This window comes from Otolemur garnettii, unplaced genomic scaffold (genome assembly GCF_000181295.1).
Source record: "Otolemur garnettii isolate 467f Iridium unplaced genomic scaffold, OtoGar3 scaffold00091, whole genome shotgun sequence".
Taxonomy (NCBI): domain Eukaryota; kingdom Metazoa; phylum Chordata; class Mammalia; order Primates; family Galagidae; genus Otolemur; species Otolemur garnettii.
The window spans coordinates 155,479-170,954 of record NW_003852486.1 but is presented as its reverse complement, the minus strand read 5'-3'; the positions used below and the strand labels follow the sequence as shown (position 1 = coordinate 170,954).

At 42.7% G+C, this 15,476-nt stretch overlaps 1 protein-coding gene and 1 non-coding gene across 2 annotated transcripts; one reads left to right on the top strand and one right to left on the bottom strand.

Moving 5' to 3' along the window:
* The first annotated feature begins 2,290 nt into the window (after positions 1-2,290).
* On the top strand, positions 2,291-15,437 carry SLAMF7 (SLAM family member 7). The gene is made up of 7 exons (XM_003795183.3): positions 2,291-2,394; positions 9,742-10,065; positions 11,395-11,667; positions 11,863-11,970; positions 12,729-12,832; positions 14,340-14,402; positions 15,215-15,437. Exons 1-7 carry the CDS (start codon positions 2,340-2,342, stop codon positions 15,284-15,286), a joined length of 999 nt encoding a protein of 332 aa, XP_003795231.1. The 5' UTR covers positions 2,291-2,339; the 3' UTR covers positions 15,287-15,437.
* LOC111727057 lies at positions 13,562-13,630 on the bottom strand. Its single transcript, XR_002774692.1, has one exon. It is a non-coding gene; the product is annotated as a small nucleolar RNA SNORD2 (small nucleolar RNA).
* Positions 15,438-15,476: the final 39 nt, after the last annotated feature.

Here is a 15,476-nt window from a genome sequence, read left to right as displayed (position 1 = left end):
TAAGTTTTTGATAGGCTTATCAAAGATCAAATGACTATAAGTACCTGGGTTCATCTCTTGGTTCTCAATTCTATTCCATACATCTACCTCTCTATTTTTGTGCCAATGCCATGCTGTTTTGATCACTATAGATTTATAGTATAATCTGAAGTCTGGTAGTGTGATTACACCTGATTCGTTTTTATTTCTGAGTAATGTCTTGGCTATTTGAGGTTTTTTTTGTTTCCATAAAAAATGAAGTACTAGTTTTTCCAGATCTTTAAAGTATGACAAAGGTGATTTAATAGGAATTGCATTAAATCTGTAAATTCCTTTGGGTAGAACAGACATTTTAACAATGTTGATTCTTCCCAGCCATGAGCATGGTATGTTTTTCCATTTGTTGACATCTTTGGCTATTTCTTTTCTCAAAGTTTCATAGTTCTCTTTATAGAGATCTTTCATGTCCTTTGTTAGGTACACTCCCAGATATTTCATTTTCTTTAGCACTACTGTAAAGAGAATAGAGTCCATGACTGTCTTTTCATCTTGACTATTGTTGGTATATATGAATGCTACTGATTTGTGAGTATTGATTTTGTAGCCCGAGACGCTGCTGTATTCCTTGATCACTTATAAGAGTTTTGTGGTTGAGTCCCTGGGGTTTTCCAGGTATATGATCATACCATCTGCTAAAAGTGAAAGTTTGATCTCCTCTGACTCTATATGGATAATCTTGATTGCCATCTCTTGCCTAATTGCAATGGCTAATACTTTCATTGCAATGTTAAAAAGCAGTGGAGACAGTGGGCATCCTTGCCTGGTACCTGATCTGAGTGGAAATGAATTCAATTTTACTCCATTCAATAGACTCCATCTTTTTTAATGGCTGAATAGTATTCCATGGTATACATATACCACAGCTTATTTATCCATTCCTGGATTGGTGAGCATTTAGGCTGTTTCCATGTTTTGGCGATTGTAAATTGAGCTGTGATAAACAGTCTACTGCAAGTCTCCTCTGGTAAATGGACTTTTTTTCCTTCTGGGTAGATGCCCAGTAATGGGACTGCAGAATCAAATGAGAGGTTTAATTTGAGTTCTTTGAGGGTTCTTCATACTTCCTTCCAAAAAGTTTGCATTAGCTTGTAGTCCTGCCACTAGTGTAAAAGTGTACCTTTCTCTCCACATCCATACCAGCATCTGCAGTTTTGAGATTTTGTGATGTGGGCCATTCTCACTGGGGTTAGATGATATCTCAGGGTAGTTTTGATTTGCATCTCTCTAATAATTCCAGTGGCTCAGTCTTAGTCTCTGGTCAGTGCTCAAAGTCACTTGTACTCTTGGCCAAGGTCTCCCAAGGTAATTCTACCAAGTGCCCAAGTCCGACAAAAAAAACAACCTGCAGAGAAGGCCTTCTCTGTCTACAATCTCACTGCTGTAGCTATAGCTGCAGCAGCCTCACACCGTCAGACCAAACACAACCACTTGCCAGTTCTCCCCTGCTTTTGTCTTCCTCCTGGGGTCCAGAAGTCTCTAGTTGCCTCCCTGCATCCACAAAGGGATGTTTATGGGCAGTCCCCACAAGCCAGAGGTGCCTAGAGTCTTTTCTCCCCCATCTCACTGAGCCCAGTTGCAAAGAAGCTATTACTCAGCCACCATCTTGCTCTTCACCCCCTCTCCCCCAGCAGGAATACTTTTTTTTTTTTTTAATGCGTGTACTCCTAGCACAGTGCCTAGTACATAGGAAAGCTCAATAAATGTTATCCAGTGCCACTCTTCTGTGCCCCACCTAGCCTTTTACTTCCTTCTAATTCCTCTGTTTCTGAGTCTCAGTCATGTTGCATAGCAGAAAATGTAGACCATATGGCCTAACCAATTCCTAACCTCTTTGAGTATGTGATCTGTCATCTATAAAATGTCATCCTTATCTGTAAAATCATGTGTTTGTCACTGAAATAAGCCACTGTAAGATAGTGATGACTCATTCTCATGTGTCAATGTCATGATGTCAAGGATTTCCTTCAAATTCTCCCTGGAGAAGAGATTTAAGAAAGAAGTAGTTTCTTTTATTTTTTTCCTTTGTCACCCTCTGTGGCGTCATAGCTCACAGCAACCTCCAATTCTTGGGCTCAAGTGATTCACTTGCCTCAGTCCCCCAAGCAGCTAGGACTACAGGCACCTGCCACAACGCCTGGCTGTTTTTAGAAACGGTGGTTTCGCACTTCCTCAGGCTGCTCTCAAACCTGTGAGCTAAGGGCAATCCACTTGCCTCAGCCTTCCATAGTGCTAGGATTACAGGCGTGAGCTACTGCACCCGGCCCAAGTGGGTTTTTTTAAGTGATTGACAAGAGAGCCATATGGCTGCTTCCTCAACATTCCTTGTTCTCATCTCTCTCCTCTGCCAGCTCACAGGTGAGTTCTGCCAGAATCTCTTTCTTTCTCCTCCCTGCCTTCCCCTGAAGTGTACCTCCAGGTTCCTAGTTCTACTCTGGACTAAAGGCTAATCTAAGGAGACTCTGTTTTCTCATCTAACATTCTAACCTCTGATCTCTGAATAATGGAGGGCAGGAAAAGACTGGAGGGAAAGGAAAAGGAATGGCTCTGGGAACTAACTCCCCTTCTGGACTGTCCAGGGAAGAAAGGACTGAAAGAAATGGTGCTGGGTATCCTAAGACCTGGTTTCTAATCTAGATTCTGCCATAAGTTAGATGAGGACTGTCAAAGCTTTTCTGAGCCTCAGAGACTTTATGTACAAGTGTGTATTTTTTAAAAAACGTATTTTTAATTTAAACATATTTATAAATATATTTAACAACTATGAATAACAATGATATAAATAGAAGGAATCACTTGAATTTCTCTCTCTCTCTTTTTTTTTTTTTTTTTTTTTTTTTTGAGAGAGTGTAAAGTGCCAGGGTGAGATCATACCTCACAGAAACCTAAAACTCTTGGGCTCAAGACATCTTTTTCCCTCAGCTTCATGAGTAGTTAGGACTGTAGGTGTGTCCCACAATGCCCAGCTAGTTTTTATATTTTTAGTAGAGATGAGGTCTCGCTTTTGTTCAGACTAGCCTCAAACTCCTGAGCTGAAGCAATCCACCCACCTTGGCCTCCCAGAGTGCTGGGTTTACAGGAATGAGCCACCACACCTGACCTTGAATTTTCTCTCTTAACCCAAGCAATCCAAAAAGTTTCCACTTAGGAAACCAATTTATACCATAGGTACTTTAAGTTTAATTCCATGGAGGACCAAAGACTATTTTGTACCTTTCATGGGTATTCTAATCTTTAAGGATTTTATTATCCTAAGAGTTCTTTCAGAAAGGATCAGGGGCCCCATAAATGAGAAATATCTCTCCTGTCATTAAATGCAGGTGGCCCTCTGAGGACTTGACATAACTAGCTCATTGTGTGTGCCCTTAACACATTGTTGAATGGTCATGAGTTACCCAATAATATGGATAGTTTTTGTGTAAAATTGCTGGTCAACAATGTGTTAAGTGACCTTCCTGAGGCCAATACAGACAGTAAATGCCTCCAATCCTCTACTCCTCATCACCTGGCCTCTCTCTGTGGTCAGCATCAGTAGACTTTTACCACCAGAAGTTTGCATAAGCATCTGTTTTTAAGCAGGTAGTTCTAGAATAGAGTTTCCCTTTAAAAACAAAACTAAACACTCTCTAAATGAAAATGGTGATCAGAAATAGAACTTGAAGAAGGTGAGGTGGTAGAGCTTTTGAAGGTCCCAGGGTCTCTTGTAAAACCTGAGCCAAAGGCAACAGAGTGCATGTGTGATGTCTGAATATCTGCCATGGGGTGGTCCTTTGCCTGGTTCCTAGAAGCTGTGGGCTCTCTGTGTACCACCCATGGCCAAAAGGATTCAGAGATTGTCCTAGAACCTCTAGTGTCATGAACCAGCATGGTGAAGGGGAGTGAATCAGAGTGGAACTGGTGGGGAATGAGGAAAATACAGAACAAGAGAAGTCCTAGAAATGAAAGATGGGATCGGGAAGTCTGACTGCACTGATGGCTACAGCCAACACCAAAGCATAGAATTAGCTTTATTTTATAGTATCTGTACATGGTTGTCCAGGGGGGCAGTAGCATAGACAATATGGGGAAATAGCATTAAAAAAAGACATAATTTTGCTCTTACAGTAAGACAGAAAGATGCATATGATTTGAATAAGGACATATCATCTTGTTAATGGTTGCTACTCAGCTTTGTTAACATATGACAAGAAGTAAGAAGGGAGAGGTTGCAAGGATCTCTGCATAGTTAACAAAACAAAGGAAGAACTATGTGACTTAGTGTTTTCTATTCACCTTCGTTAGCATATGACAAGAAGTAAGAAGACAAAGATCACAAGGATTTCTGCCTAGTTAACTAGACAAAGAAAGAGATATGTGACTTTTGGCAGAGGGGGCATGAAGAAAGGAATACAGGTTGTTTGAACAGAGGAGAAATAGGTGGGGGTTCATTCTCTGAATGTTCCCCAGGCTGTGGGGGCCTTGCTGCCTCACGGCCCGCTCTCCATACTCCACTGGACAAGGTAGTGGATGGAGTTCTGGCTGTGGGCAAGAATATCCTGCATTTAAATTAATAGCTATATTATTGTGAGAAAGTTACTCATCTCCTAGGCCTTGTTCTTCTTAAGTGAATAGCAGAGAGTGAAATCTAACTTATAGAACTATTGTAATGTTTTACATGCCATACCAAATGCAAAATAATTACAGTAATAACCATTCACTAAGCTCCTACTATATCCAAGGTGTTTTTCATACATTCTATAAGACAGATATTATTATCCTTACTTTACAGATGAAGAAACCTAGGCTCAGAGAGGTCAAGTTTCTTGGTTAAAAGGTAGATCAGAGATTGAGTTTCCAGAGATGTACTCAATAAACACATATTTGATCTGAATTTTCCACTGGAAAAGCCAGTTGGGATCTCTCCCCTATGCAGGTACACGAGTGCAAGGTAGGAACTGGAAAGGCCCAAGAAGAACCGGTAGCTGTTTCTGGGATGTAAATGCACAAAGTTCAGAGGAGATAAGGAGCAGCTTTGGTGGTCTTAGTATTTCTATCTGGAAAATAGGCACAGCAGACTGTCCCCTTCACATATTTTATGATAATTAAAGGAGGAGACAATTAATAAAAAGAAAACAGAATGGCAGGGTGGTGGGGGGCTTGAACATGGACATGGTGAGTAGGGGTAGAGTACTAGGAAAGGTGTGTGGTGAAGTGGGAGGTTTGGAGACTCTACCCATATGTGTGTCTAACACAGTGTTGATTCACAGTGTGCTTTTCCCAGTGCACATTGGTTAAGGAGAAATTGGGTAAAGAGTAGTAAATTCCAACCCATTTCGTTTATTTAAGTTGTGGTTTCCTTTCATAAAATGAAACCTGCCACAGAAACAAATAAATAATAATGCAAATGAAGGTGAGTCCCACAGGCTCTCCTCCTCTCTATATGCTACCCTAGGCCTACCCCTCAATTTCCCCCAAAACTCACAGAAGCACCTCCACAGACTCCCAGGGGACTGGAGATAGTTTGGGAAATCTGCCTTAAGAGGCTGGCTTACTGATTCCAACCTCTCACAGACTTGGAAACATCTCTGTAATCCCCTGAGTGTCAGCCTCCTCATCTGGGAAATGGTATTGAACTAATTAATCCCTAAGATTTCTCCCACCTCTGTAGTGCTCTGTTCTGTGATTCCTGTGAGGATGGTGCCACAACACACTGGCATATTCAGACAGAGGCACCAAGTGCTCATAGAGGTGCTTGAGGACAGGACTGGCAGGCAGGACGTGGCCTTTACCCTCTCACCTGCCCTCACATCTCCCTGCTAGGTCAGTACCCCTTGTTTCAGGCTGTACTCCTCACTTGGCTCCCTCCTTCTACTCGACTCTTGAGGCTTTAGGTGACAGGAAGAGAAAAGGAGGTGACAACCAAGAGGAAAGGGAGGTGGCAAGGGGGAGAAGCTGTTGTCCCCTCCTGTTATGGAGAGCATCTCAGAGCTGACTGTCCTGATGCCAGAAATATCTGAGTCTTGACCAGGGGCAGAAGGCAAAGTGTCTCCCTTCACCTCCCTTCACTTCCGAAGGCAAGTTGACTGGGGAATATTCACAATTATCTTAACACATTGCTGACCAGTCATGAGTTAGCTGGTAACACGGATAGTTCCTGTGTAAATTGCCTGTTAACAGTGTTTTAACGCAGTAGCTGTTCCCCAATTCCTTTCTCTCAGTCTCAATTCCCAGTGGTCCCAAATTCAGCCTATTTTATTCTTTCTCCCCTCTCATCTCTTAGCTGTTTATAATATAGGATCATTAGTGCCTCTGACATCTTAACACATGGTTGACCAGCAATTTTATGCAAAAACTATGTTACTGGGTAACTGGTGACTGGTTAGCAATGTGTGTGTGAATCTTTTGGCTCACTTTGCTGATAAGTCATCTGAGGGTGTTTTTGGAACTCTCCATTTCTCATTTTACTCATCTGGACAAAAATGAAATCAAAAAGTGGGAAGTTTCCTCAAGGCCTGATCCTTATGATGTGCTTGCCACCCTTGCCTCCCACCTCCCTTCATGGTGTTAGGCTGCTCTATACTTCCCCTGGGTAGTTGTTAGACATTTGGGGAGATTTTAAAGTGAAAAATGAAGTGATGTTAGTGGTAAATTTTCAAGATATGGGTGTGAGGAAGGGTAGGAGACTTCCTCAGGGCAGGGCTTTGAACTAGGCTTTACAGGTCTTGAATGAGATTTAGATGGAAAGAGAGAAGGATGAAGTACAAACAATGGCATGTGGTAGTGAGGAACCAAGGGTGGGAGCAGGGGGAGGCTGGGCTGCTTGTCTGACCACAGTAAGTGGGCAGCAGTCCTCTATGTCACATCTTTTCATGGTGTTAAATCATCACCCTGTCTGGCCTTAAAGCAAAAGTCCTGGGCTTCTCTAAGATGTGATCAAGCCAGGTCATGAGAACTAATTACTGGGCCTCAGGAGGCTACCACTGGAGCTGGGTGCTAGTCATTCTTACCCAAACCATTTGGCTGCTCTGTACACGATGAAGAGGTGAAATGGATGCAGAGGAAGCAGGTCACAGCACTCACTGCACTGATTTAGGGGGCAGGTGGATACTGGAGGAAGATAGATAAAACTTATGGGTCTCTCTACCCTCCAGTGCTCAGTAGGGAGATCTTGGTTGCCACTCATTCTCTAGAGAATCTTCTGATCCCACAGATCCTGTTAAGCTCCCCTACCCCATTGTAGGTCCCCATAGTGCCTGATACTGCCCCTTTCATAACACACGTGGGAGCATGTTAAATGATTTGTCTCCCAACTACATGAGTGTGAGAATCATGACAATCTTGCCTCCTAGTGGTATCCTTGGCTCCTAAATAACTAAATAAATTCTTGTTGAAGGAAGGAATGACTAAATGAGACAAGTATGACCTACTTAGGTATGGCAAAACTCTATAGGATCACACACTGCAGGTAAAAAACCATCACTGAAAGGGGATATGCAATTCAGCTTTGGGAAGCTGAAAAAGAGAAGCATCTTGTTTCTGGATCCTTTTTTCCTGGCCACTGGGGAAGAAGAAACAAAACTGGTCAGGACACTCCAGCCCTGCCCACTATCCTCTAAACTCACATTTAGGGAATGGCATGGTGCTGCTTTCTTCTTACCCTGAAGATACACTTGAGATAGAACAATCTACTCCATCTAGGCCCTCTGTCATCCTCCAATTTCATTCTAACAAGAAACAAGGCTTTTCATAGACTGCCACACAATTCATGCCTCTTGACATTTACCCTGAGAAAGTGGCAACAAACATGTGGAAGGATGAAAAGAGTAATTGATCACAGTTTGAATATACATATGCTGATGAGCTAAAGCCCTCACCTTGAAAATCTCTTCAAAAGCTAATAGGAAAACAAAATTACTTGAAGATTGCCCTACATTTAGGGATTGTACCCACTTGGGGACAAGTAATACCCAATCTTTATTTGACTTCAAAATATCCATCCTTTCCATCTCTGTTGTTGAAGTAAAAGAATGAATGCACTGATTACCCAATCAAAAATTTAAAACTTTTCATCCTTTAAGGTACAAAGAAAAAAACTAACCAAAATTGATTTTGACTGTACCATCTGTTGGGACCATTTTGATGCCCTTTGGGATAGTTAAAGAGAGAGCAGTTAAAAACCATCCTGACCTTAATATTAGGGAAAAATCAGATTACTTAATAGGAAGATTTGATAAAGGCTTGAACCAACCAAAGTATATATGCACTGACCAATACGTTACAGGGGGAAAATGATTGAAAATAGAAATAAGCTTCTAAAAGATATTTACCCAGGAATAGAAATCAGTACTTTTGGTTAGTAAAAAGTTGGTGGAGACCTCAGGAAGGAAGGAGGTCAAAATTTGGTAGCTTCAGGTTTTCTCACCCTGAGTACTGATAAAATAGCTTATGCCTGAGAGAAGTCCACCAAAAGACATAAAGGGAAATTAAAGCTCAATAGGGCTCATGGGCTTCAGAGTTGACACCTGAGCCCATTAGGGTCTTGGGGATTTAATTTAAAGATTAATTTCAGTTTTTCCATTTCTATCAGCCTAGAGTAAGTTCTTTCTACCTCTGCTACTTAGTTTTTTCATCTGTAAAATGTGCCCTTTAAGGTTTTGACACTGTGGGTACTGATGTGGGCTCTGCTACTCACTCACCCTGGTTTGATTAGTCAGTTAGCCCCACTGTGCTTGATCTGTAAGATGGGTTCTGTAAGATGGAGACATCAAAATTCTTTTTGTAAGGGTTGTTTCAAGAGTTAAACAAGTTCACAGTACATGTTTTTAAACTGTGAGTTCCAATCTGAATTCTCTCACTGCTCTGTGCATCTGTGCCTCTGATTTTAATGGGTAACCAATGACTCATTCCCTAACTGAAAGAGCCAGGTGAATACTTCTGGATGTTTCTTCAGCTGCTATTCTTAACAGTTTTTCACCTGAAGCTACATAACCAGCAGTGATTGTTTATAAGACATACTCTCTGGGGTGAGCTAAGATTGTGGTGAAACCAAAATTTCTTGTGGAAGTAAAACCCTACTACAATTCCTAGTGGTTTGTGCTGAGCATCACAAGTGAGCCTGGTCATACTGCAGAGCTCCCTGACGTTCAACTCTTCCCTTCCCACTCAAGGAAGCATATTAGAATATAAGTGAATGAGAATCTCATTTGGGGAAGACCTTGAATCCACTCTAATTTATCGTAAAAGAGAAAGACAAATCATGCTGAAATGTCTAAGCTATCACTATTATTAGGAACATAGCTTATCTCCCAATGTCCTGATCGGTGCTTAAGAACTAACCTGAACCATGATTAAGAACCCCTGCCCCAGGTCAAGCAAGCAAGCCCCTTTATCAACTTCAGACTGGGCTTGGACACTAACTTTTCTGCTTGTCCCTCGCAGGAGCCTGCTAAGGATGGAGTTGGACTTGAGGACCTCAGAGCTTGGTGTTTTTAGTCAGAAGTCTTTGGGAAAGGGGAGGGAGGTGAAGGTCACCTGTAGTCACCCTGATCAGGCAGAAAGTTCTGCTCTCAGTGCTGTCATGTGAGAGAGGTTCTGGAGGGTATCCCAGGGGCCGACTGTGTTGAACTGAGTGGGTTTCTGCGGAATCTTCCCAGGACCCAAACCAGGTGAGTAACTGGTGGCAAGGGCAAGGACTTGGGCTTATTTTATGATTTGTTGTGTCTACAGGGCCAGCAGCCTCTGGAGCCCTGAAGGAGCTAGTTGGTGCCATTGGTGGGTCTGTGACTTTTCCCCTAAACATCAAAGAAAAGCAGGTGGACAGTATTATCTGGAGCATCAACACAACGGTTCTTGTCATCATACAGCCAGTGGAAAACGAACAACTCAATGTCATAGTGACCCAAAATAGTAATAAGGAAAGGATGGAGTTCCCACGTGGGGGTGAACTGAAGCTCAGCAAACTGAAGAAGAGTGACTCGGGTGTCTACAGTGCACAGATACACAGCTCCTCCTCCCCTACTATCACCCAGGAGTATGTGCTACGTGTCTATGGTGAGCAAATCAATTCCAGTGGTGGATGTCTGCCTTGGTGAAGTGGTGAGCTCCTTGACACAGGAGATGCTCCATCAGGGGCTGGATAAACACTTGGCACAAATGTGGGAGAGGGGAGCTACTGAGTGGATGAAGTAGATGTGCTTGACTCCTGTGTACTCAGAGATACTGTAAGCAGCAGTATGGTAGGGAGGATGGGCCTTATGGAAAGTGGGAATCATAGATCTAAGGTCAAATACTGGCTTCTCTACTTACTAGCTGCATAACTTTGGCCAAGTTATTTAATTTCTTCCAAGACTTCTTAGTTTAGTTTCCATATCTGTAATGGAAAGGAAAGTTATGCCTACCTTAGGAAAATCACAGGGTATAAGGATCAATCATACTCCTTCTCCTACAGATTCCAACCAATTGATAAGTAGAAACCAGATTCAGTAAGAAGAAAACAGTATCAGCTTTATTTCTGGTAAAGATAGATAAAAGAAATACCTCCCCCCAAGCTGGAACTTGGAGCCCATTCAGGGAAGTTGAAATTACAAAAAATTGCTCAACCAGCTACAAGAAGAACAGCTGCCTTCCTCACTGAGCTGCAACATTAGGGACAGGAGATGGACCTTCAGACTTGCTTGTAGGAGGTAGGCCAGGCACTTGATCCAGGTGTGTCTTTCACATACAGGTGGTTGTACAATTGTATATCGACAGAACACATGTATTCTTTAGGTGAATTAGCTGAGGGAGAAAAGAAAAGGGCAAACTACATGTGAACAGCTGTCATTAACAGCTCAAACCCATCTGCACAGAAGAAGGTAGGGAGTAGATATCAGATTCTCATCACCCCACCAATGATCTAATTGCTCATCCTCTGAGGGAGGGGGAATGAGTACAAGAGAGAGAGGGAGGACAAAAGTGATGTTTTAATATTACTCTCTCCAGGAGAGGAAAAGTGAAAGTCTCTTCAAGAAAGGCTGAGGATAGGGAATAAGGAGCCTCTAAAAGAGATAAAATTACCTGGCCTTTAAAATGTAGTTAGCACAGTGCTTGCTGTGTAGCTATGCTTGGTAAATGACAGCTATGCTTTTGTTGCATTATTATTCCTATTATTATTGTTTTTGTTGTTTCTGTTGTTGTTGTTGTTGTTGTTGTTGTTGTTATATAGCTGTGGGCAAACAGACCTAGATAATCCTCTCTCCCAGAAAGAGAATTCTTCTCTGAATTGCTGCTTCCTCTTCATTCTGGAGCTCCCGGGGTGATTCAGGTTTAAGGGACTCAAGGATAATATGGGGAAGTGAGAGCTACAGGCAGGGTTTCCATTCCTTATTGTCTCTTTCACAGAGCACCTGCCAAAGCCCAAAGTCATCCTAGGTCTGCAGAGCAGTAAGAATGGCAGCTGCACAACCAACCTGACGTGCTTTATGGAACACAAAGGAGAGGATGTTACTTACAGCTGGAAGGTCCTGGGGGAAGCAGCCAACGAGACCTATGATGACTCCATCCTCCCTGTCTCCTGGAGACTGGGGGATAAGGACATGACTTTCATCTGCATAGCCAGGAACCCCATCAGCAGCAACTTCTCAAGCCCCATCCTTGTCAGGAAGCTCTGTGAAGGTGACTGCCTCTCCGCTCTCTTCAGGAGCCTCTGGCCCCAGGACCTTCTTCAGTTCCTGGTCCCCATGGAAACAGCCCCTGTGTGAAAACGAGGCTACTCTGGGAAGGCAGGAAGCTGGGAGGAAAGTGGAAAAGTTGGGTTATTTTCTCAAGCTGACTTCTTTCCCTTTGCCTCCACCTGTTCTTTCCTTAAAGGTGACCCAGATTCCTCCATGGTCCTCCTGTGTTCCCTGATGATGCTCATGCTGCTCATTGTCCTTGTACTGGGGCTAGTTCTTTTGAGTATGCGGAAAGAGAGAATAGGTAAAACCAGTTTTGTCCTTACCCTCATTCATGCATTTTCTTCCCCATTGACACAACAAACATTTATGGAGCTGTGTGCCAAGCTTGGTACTGGTGCCAAAGATAGAGATGAAGAGGTCACAGTCTCTGCTCTCAGGAAGCACACAGGAAGCTCGCTCTCCTTTGCTCTGAGTAGAGAGAGTGCTGCTGTCCCTACCTTCTCTCCTGAGGGCACAGTCCTCCCAGTTTCTTTCCAGAGTGAACCCCTCTCCTTTCCCCAGAGGGACTTACTTCCTGCAACACAGTTCTGGCACTGCTGACTCTGTTCCTCAGGCTAGACACATTCCTCTGGGGGAAGCATTCCCTGTCTCTCTTCAGTTGCACCCCATGATCTGTGTCCTTAAACCCTGCTGATATGTCTCCTTGGGCTCCCATTGACACGGTCCATATGGGGTATTGGGAAGGACCTAAGCATTCTTTGTAGACTTTGAGATCTCCCTTCCCCTGTGGAAGTCCTCTGAAAACATTTCTGACCTTTCTGCTTCCCACTTTGACCACCTTTATCTAGAGATGGAGAAGTGAAGTAATAAGGATCACAGATCCATCCTGGTTTGTCTGGAATTTTCCCAGTTTTGGTGTTGAAAATCTGTCCTGGATAATCTTCAGTTACAGAAAAACTGGGATGGTTGGTTACTCTGAGTTCAGAAGGGATGATGGGCCAGTGAGTGTGGTGAGTGATAGGAGAGATAGGCTTTGATTCTCTACCAACTTGGTTTTAGAGTTCATTAAGGAAAAGAAGAGGATGGACATTGATCAGGAAATTCCCAACTTCTGTCCTAATTCTGGAGAGACCACAGAGTATGACACAATCCCTTGTGCTGAGGTGAGTATTTTACCATCTTTCCTGGAAACTGCTCCTTTCTCTGAAACACTGTTTTTTTACTTGATATTTTTCCATGGCATGATAGGAATGGGGAGGGGTGTGAGGATAAAACCCAGTGCATCTGTATCTCCCTCAAGTCTTCATGGATTCTCTTTGCAGAATTTGGTGGCCTCCAGGCATCTGATTCTGACCCAACCAGTAGTGTTCTTGCTATGGTTTATGGGCTGACCCCTTCCCTCTACAGTTCATGATGGTCATAAAGCAGTAGGTGAAAGAATGTGACTTGGACATGATATTGAGTCATGGTGTCAGAAGACTGGTTGCTCTGGAGGTGACTTTTCTCTCTGAGGTGAATCTAAGGAGCTCTCAGGTGAAGGCTCAGAGAGCCTGTGATGGCTCTGGCCCTATGCCCAAGACTTCCCAAGTGTGGGTCACATAGCTGAAGTAAATGGATACAACTGTAATTCAGAGGAAACCCTCTGGAAAGAAAATCTTAAGAATAACGTCTAAAGAAACCTAATGACAAAAGCCAATTTGGAGATGTGAGAGAAGTAGAGGACTCCAAAAGGCTCCCCCCTCCAAGACAAATCACTGCGGCCCAGGCCTGGCTCCTTGTTAGTGCTCCTGGGCCCTATTCCACAGTGGCCCATTTAATCATTTAATGAAGAAATAAAAATACTTGGGAGCCTCAAACCCCCAGTTTTATAATGGTCTTTTTTTTTTTTAATCAAGTGATCAGCAATGAGTATTCTCTTCATTTCAGGTCAGTCCTGAAAGATAATTGTCATCATCTCACCACGGTCTTTTATGTCTATTGATCAGGTTGCACCTTCCTACACCTACCTACAACATTTACCTACATTTCCCCCTTTGAAGAGCAGACATTACTTTTCCTTTCTAAAATCATTAATATCTGAGGGCTTCTTCCTTCCCCACAGGAGAGACTGCTTTGTGCTCTACTCAGCTGGTTGAAGTAAACATCTATCACTTTATCACTATCCTTTCTCTTCTCCTGCTTAGGACACACCCCTAGGAGGCTATAGGACTGCCTTGGATGTTCAGGAATAAACTTAACCAACCTAGAATGCTTTTCTCCAGTTGGGAAGGAGATTTTGTTCTTGTTGCTATTGTTTTTGTTTTGTTGTGTTCCATGAGTTGTCCTTACAGATTTTCTCCAAGGGTCATTTGTTGGGACAGTTTATTTACACCATTAGCAATATTATTCCAAACTATGCTTTAACCACCTTAAGAAGCTCATAGCTCATACCAGACTGATATAACTTATATATTTTTGAGATTCATTTAAACACAGCATGGTTTAAGTGTAAAGTGGCAGCTTCTTGAAAAAATTATCAATACTTACAATTATAGACGTCACCAACAAAAAGACTTGCACTACCCATCTCTGCTTTCCTGTCTTGGAATTGTGAATATCTCTCTGGTCTCGTCTATGTGACTCAGGAGATGGGTGGTAATGTCTTTTGTTTTTTGTTTCTTTTTTTAATAGAAATCTATTCCAAAGGAAGACCTAGCGAATACACTTTATTCCACTGTGCAGATACCAAAAAAGGTAAAAAAGCTTTAGAGCTGATTTTCATCTTAATCGTTCCATCTCTTTCCTTGGTTCATGTTTAGGTTGCAATTTCTTGTGTCCTGAGGATCTCATATTGTCTGGTATTCAAAGGTACCCCAAGAATTCCCTATTTTCTTTGCTTAGGGTTATACCAGAATATAGGGAATAGAAGAGAATTGTCTTTTAGGAGTTAGATACAGATAATTTGAAACAGAATAGACAGATGTTCAAGATAGAACTGACAGAAAAAATCAAAAGGCTTCTGACTGAGGTCATAGAGAAGCCATGGCCCAGGCTGTCTTAGGATGAAGAGAGGGAGCTGGGGAGGGGACTCCAGCTTGCTCTTGAGCCACCAGTGAACTAGAAGAGGGAGAGACTACCACCTTTTCTCTTGCTCTAGTATGTTATATCTGGTTTACATCCTCCTCTCACTTAAACTACTTCTGTCAAGGCTTATTCCTTAACACTTCACATTTGGCAGAGGAGACGGTATATTTCTGTCTCTTTTCCCTCCTTCTTCCAAGGATTTAAAAAATGGGGAATGCTAAAGCCATTTGCTTAGTGACAGAAAAGGTTAGTTCTGATGAATTATCACAAAGAAGGTTCAGTTCATTAAGCATTCAGGATGGTAAATACAGGTTAAACTTAAAGAATAGTTTTTCTATGCCGGGAATGATTAGGAGCCAGAATGGAAGGAGGTTTGGTTTGGGTAACCCTGGAAACAAGGAATGTCTGGGTGGCAGGGTCTCCATGAAAGACCCAGAGCCCCACCTGCTCCAGTGCATGCTGTTTCCTTATTCTGCCTACAGATGGAGGAGCCTTACGCACTGACCACCACACCAGACACATCCAAGACGTTCAGCTATGAGAATGTCATCTAAACAGCAGTGTACTATCTCAAGTATTAGCCCAAAGAACACAATCAAAAGGACTCACTAATTTGATCAGAAGAGTCAAGGAAGAATGATGAATATTGTTTTCCTTATACTACAAAGCATAAACAGCTCGGCGCCTGTGGCTCAAGAGGCTAAGGCACCAGCCACATACACCTAAGGTGGCGGGTTCGAATCC

Coding starts and splice junctions, on each gene's coding strand:
- SLAMF7 (XM_003795183.3), top strand. CDS start 2,340: ATGGCTGCTTCCTCAACATTCCTTGTTCTCATCTCTCTCCTCTGCCAG. Junction 2,395..9,741: donor TCTCCTCTGCCAGCTCACAG/GTGAGTTCTGCC, acceptor TTGTGTCTACAG/GGCCAGCAGCCTCTGGAGCC. Junction 12,833..14,339: donor ACACAATCCCTTGTGCTGAG/GTGAGTATTTTA, acceptor TTTTTTTAATAG/AAATCTATTCCAAAGGAAGA.